This window comes from Lolium rigidum, chromosome 5 (genome assembly GCF_022539505.1).
Source record: "Lolium rigidum isolate FL_2022 chromosome 5, APGP_CSIRO_Lrig_0.1, whole genome shotgun sequence".
In the NCBI taxonomy this organism is placed as follows: Eukaryota; Viridiplantae; Streptophyta; class Magnoliopsida; order Poales; family Poaceae; genus Lolium; species Lolium rigidum.
The window spans coordinates 215,531,271-215,536,299 of record NC_061512.1 but is presented as its reverse complement, the minus strand read 5'-3'; the positions used below and the strand labels follow the sequence as shown (position 1 = coordinate 215,536,299).

Here is a 5,029-nt window from a genome sequence, read left to right as displayed (position 1 = left end):
TTTACGCCTGTCAATAAATTGTTAGTGCAGATTATGTCGAACACAAAATCTAAGGTTGTGTTCAACAAATCTGCTGCAGATTTTATTGAAATAAATTTTATTGAAAGTAATTAGCAATACAGTTATGAGACTGAATTTGGATTTATATTAAAAAGTAGCAACCTGCATATTCGCTTGCTGATACCATTCCATAGATTTGTGCTAGACTTAGTTTTGATTCAGTTGGCATATAAGTTTGACTATCTTTTGACATGTCATATCAGTTCATTTTTGCAAGTAGAAGTGGCATGTCACTTCTTTTTGTGAGCAGAAAGGGTATATTACTTATTTATGCAAGCATAAGTACCATGTCACTTTAATAGACCTGTACCTAGCACAATAAGGAAACCAATGAGGCATAGGCAGAAATCAAGGAGGCCCTATTTTGCCATCTATTATTTGAATTTTTCTCATCGAAAATCTCAGATCATTCGCAGTTTTACCAGATTAAATGAATACGATTATACGCATGGGCTCCGAGACAGACAAATTAGCCTTCCACATTACCTCAAGGTCAAATTGCTCATGAATTTAGAACATCTTAGCCCATCCTTGACGGAGCACAATTACTCATTTGTTATGTAGTTCAGCTTATGTTTGTTGTTGTCATGCGAAATCATAAAACATGAATATAATTGTTTTGCATTATCATGTGCAGGGAAGAGGAAACCCAGGAGCATGAACATGAACAGAAAGTAAACAAATACCAAGCTATACTGGCAGCCCGTTTGAAGGCTAAATACTTCTCTAATAAGGCTTTTGATGGAGGTACTTATTCATCTTCATTTGCAAGTTGGCCGGATATCAATAGCTGAGAATCTAATACACGAAGTTCAAATATCTCCACCAAAGACCACATCCTTATAGATTAAATGAGCTAGCTTACTACCAGTGACCCTAAGTTTCAACAAGAACCAAAGCTATCCTTTTGCCAGTTGTATCTTCCACATGGTTTCTCACATATGGTTTGGCTTTTAATTCTAATTTACTTATCTACAAGTAGCACTCTCACAATTATTTTGGTTACTTCTCTGAAGTACATGTTATGTTTGAGGTTTATGCCTAGTTTGGCACTCCATATTGAGAATGATCCATTGTTTCTTCTTATGTGGGCATGCGACTTACTAGTCAGCACTGAGTAGACATGGTATGTGGATGTGCTTTATGAATTAGCCTTTTTAGTGTTAACAAGTCAGTTGATCAACATATGGAAACGACTACGAATCTATATGGTTATGTGAGCATACCTATTGGAAGTTATTTACAATAAACATATACTTTATGTTCACATTTTCTGATAAGCTGACCTTTTTTTTGGGATTTTTCATTTACTTTACTTGTGTCCACTAGCGAACTCTACTTAAATGGACTCTCAGGGGAAAAGAGTAGAAAAAGTGACTTTATGGAATGGGACAGCGCATTACTAGGGTGGCCTTTTAGGTCCATTTGCATATTGGCCTTTTTCATAAGTCAATTGTGAACACTAGCAGAGCTAGTCTACAAACTTGTGTAAATGATGAATACCTGTATATGTTTCAGTTACATCCTTATCTATTATTCCATCTTTTTTTTAACCATAACTGTAGGGGAGGTTCCAAGAGTAAAATTACTATTTGCAGTCAATGAATAAGTAGGAAGCTAGTATATGTATCCATCTTTAAAAGCGATCCATTGTTAAATTGATTTTTTGCTATTGTTTATTAAAAAAATAGTTACTGCACTTTTGTACGTACATAGACCTTTTTGAATTTCGGTATTGAGAACAGTTATTGATTTGTTTTTGCTATTTATTTTTATGATTTGTTTATAAGATTTCAAAATGCACAAGTATCTGAACCCTAAACTCCCTTGAATGTACTGTTGTTTTTCTCCCTTTTTATGTGTTTCCTATTGTAAATAATTATAATGACCTTTCCTGATCATTATAGTTATTAATGGGCCTATATTATCTGGCCTTTATTTTTGCTGTTAGACTGTATTTCAATGGTTAATTCTTCATTTTCTTCGTTTTGTTAATAGGAAAAATCTTTGAAGCAGAAACTATTGTTGATGGCCAAACTATCCAATCAAGCAGGTATGTTTCTTAATCCTCTGTGCTTTTGATTAACTATCTCAAATGTGAATATAACAACCATCTGCATTTTTCGTTCGTAGGTGGCCATGTACAAGTTCGTTCACGAACCCAATAATCTTTTTCCGAGATAAGAACAACCATGAGAGGAAGGATTCTCCATCTTTGGTACCAGACTCCTCTGCCAAGAACGACTCTCCATCTATAGTAGCTGAGGCCTCTCCAAAGAATAATGTAAATGCTTTGGCAGCAGAAAACAATCTAACACCTAGCAAGAGACAGCCATCCAAGGAGACCTGATGGGATAAAATTAGGCTAGTGAGGTTGTTGTATGTTCCTCTGAAATATGAAGACATGTGAGTTATCATGAAACAAAAATCGGTCCAGCAGATGTTTGTAAACTTTGCTAGTTTTATTTCACTTAACCTGTTTCAGCCTCATCTGTTGTGAAGAATCGTTGTATTCTTGATATTTAATTAGATGAATCAGAGCAGAACATTAACTGGTTGCTATTCCGAGTTTCACTCTGCACCTTGAATTTTTTTCTAGTAATACTGTGGTATCCAAATAGATGAAAGGCTACTCTTTCATATTGTGATGATACATCATAGATAGCTCTAGAAAGCACGCTCAGGTGCTTTTATTCGCAACTTCACGGTTTTCTATTTTTCATCTCTTGTTTATGCTCAAATTTCAATACTGCTATTCGTTTCCCTGATTTCCTTTTTGCATTGTTTGTGAATATCACCATCTGAATGTTGGTTATTTAAACATCATTTGGAATTTACATGAAAGCTCCATCTTCACCACTGCAAAGACAGTATATTGTGCTTGTCTCTGGGTGTCCACCCATGTAAGTATGTATCAAAGCTCTTGCTTTTAAAAGCAATTCTGATCACCTTTGCATTGTCCCTATGACGTGAGCACCTTGCACTGGCATATGCTTTTACATTTTGTATTGACATGCTCACGCAGCTTGGATAGTTGAGTTGATGACAGCATGCCAATTGCAAATTTAAAATGAATGCTTGTACCTGAAGCATGTTAGTTTTGCTTAGCTATTTTTCAATGACAATTTTGGCACCTAGTTATTTGGATAACAGGAAAAGTCAAACTGACTGTCCATGTGACTTGCATATTTTTCATGTTGAATCCCCGCAACACTACTTCCCATTTATGTTTCGAGACTGCACATTTTTGTTTTAGGATTTTGTATTCTTAGACTTGCCATTAAAAGTGTGTATAATGATTCAAAATTGTTTTGTACCCTGATTTGGGATATTGGAATCTTTGTTGAGCTCAGTGGATTTGATGTGTAAGTTTACTGCCCACACATCTGTTTTCCATAAATTCTTTATCTGCATGCCTAACAGTTCCATATTTGCATGTGAGATCATTTATCTTTGTCTCAGATAACATAAACTTTATGATTTTTTATGTGTTTTGTCCGTTGAAGTTAAAACAAGGATTTTGTTTGTCTCAACTCTCAGATATGAGTTCAGTACCTTTTTTGTGCATAAATTTCGAGTGAATTCAGTCCAGAAAGCATCAGCGGACTATTCATATGTTTGATTTAGTTCATCACATGATTTGATCAAAACAATATATTTACCAGTTTCTCATGGAAGTACTGTTTTTTTTTTGCAGGTACTGAGAAACGCAGAAGCATGCAAAGTTTGCAGCGGAAACATATGCATCCCAGTAGCCCACCCACCACATCATTTTCAGTGGAAAGGGGCAATTTTTTTGAAAGAACCCAAAGGTATGGTTTCTCATTCCACACTGGTTTGCAGCGGTTTCACGTTTCAGCATCTGTATCATGCTGTTGCTACTGCACTATGTATTGTCTATTGATGGCAACTCCTCAGTTACACCCAATCCATATTAATCTAGACAAAAGGATGTCACTAGCGGGCAGTAAGGACATACCCAAAGATTTAAAATTAAGTATCAGTTTAAGCCGATGAAACCACCTCAACACATGTCTTATTGGAGTATACTAATGATAACAATCCTCGCAGTTAAAATGAGGAGATAAGATAGGAATGATCTATTCAGTAGCAGTGGTAGTATTTTGGTATGGTTCTGAGGACGAGCTCAGGAAGGCGTTGCTGTTCTTGTGTGCTTGCATGAGCTGCTCGAGCTTGGTCTCCAGCTTGGCCTTCTCGCTGCTGAGCTGGTCGTTGTCGCGGAGCATGTCGCTGCAGCTCCTCATTGCGCGGTTGAGCTCGTCGAGGAGGTGGCGGTTGGCGCTGCGGAGGTGGACGACCTGTGCCCACAGCTCACTGAGCTGCCGCTGCTTGCGCATGCGTGAGCGCCTCGCTGACTCGCGGTTGGAGACCATCCTCCGCCGCTTCCGCTCCTTCTCCTCTGCCACCACCGCCACCCCACTGTGGATGACATCTGCCCCATCAGAACTGGCAGGACTGTTACCGATGGCAGCCAGTGCTTCCTCGATAGGTTCGTTGTAGTCGTAGGTAGTTGCTGAGAAGTGGAAAGGAGGAGGCGGCGTCACGGTTGTGAGCATGCTGCTGTGGTGGTAGTGAGTGTTGTGGAACAGTGGGTTGGGAGGCGAGAGGCAGTGCAGGCTGGCCACCTCGCCATGGTAATGGTGCATCATGGTGTTGCTTCACTTGCTTGCTTGCTTGATCTCACTGGAGATGGAGAGTGGTGGAGAGAGCTGAGCTCAGAGTCCAGAAGTAGATGTGGCCGCTTGGTTTGGTTGTGCTTCTCTGGATGAGCGGAGGAGGGAATGGGTTCGTGTGAGGGCCTTTTATAGCGTGGAAGAGAAAGGCGGCTTTGCTTGCCTCATTCTAGAGTGAGAAGACACCTTCTCTCTCTTCAGCCTCCACGACTCCACTTCTCCTCGCCTAGTTTTTTGCGTAGTAGAGTTTTATGGCTTTAGTTTTGTCGATTTGG

The 5,029-nt window shown here is 39.1% G+C and overlaps 1 protein-coding gene and 1 long non-coding RNA gene across 2 annotated transcripts; one reads left to right on the top strand and one right to left on the bottom strand.

Annotated features, from left to right (window-relative positions):
• The first annotated feature begins 697 nt into the window (after positions 1–697).
• LOC124653993 lies at positions 698–2,622 on the top strand. Its single transcript, XR_006988122.1, has 3 exons — positions 698–807; positions 2,059–2,113; positions 2,194–2,622. It is a non-coding gene; the product is annotated as an uncharacterized LOC124653993 (long non-coding RNA).
• Positions 2,623–3,930: 1,308 nt separating this feature from the next.
• Positions 3,931–4,739, bottom strand: LOC124651253 (basic leucine zipper 8-like). The gene has a single exon (XM_047190366.1). It carries the CDS (start codon positions 4,728–4,730, stop codon positions 4,161–4,163), a length of 570 nt encoding a protein of 189 aa, XP_047046322.1. The 5' UTR covers positions 4,731–4,739; the 3' UTR covers positions 3,931–4,160.
• Positions 4,740–5,029: the final 290 nt, after the last annotated feature.

What these genes read in the sequence shown, in the direction of transcription:
- LOC124651253 (XM_047190366.1), bottom strand. Translation starts at nt 4,730, where the DNA reads ATGATGCACCATTACCATGGCGAGGTGGCCAGCCTGCACTGCCTCTCG.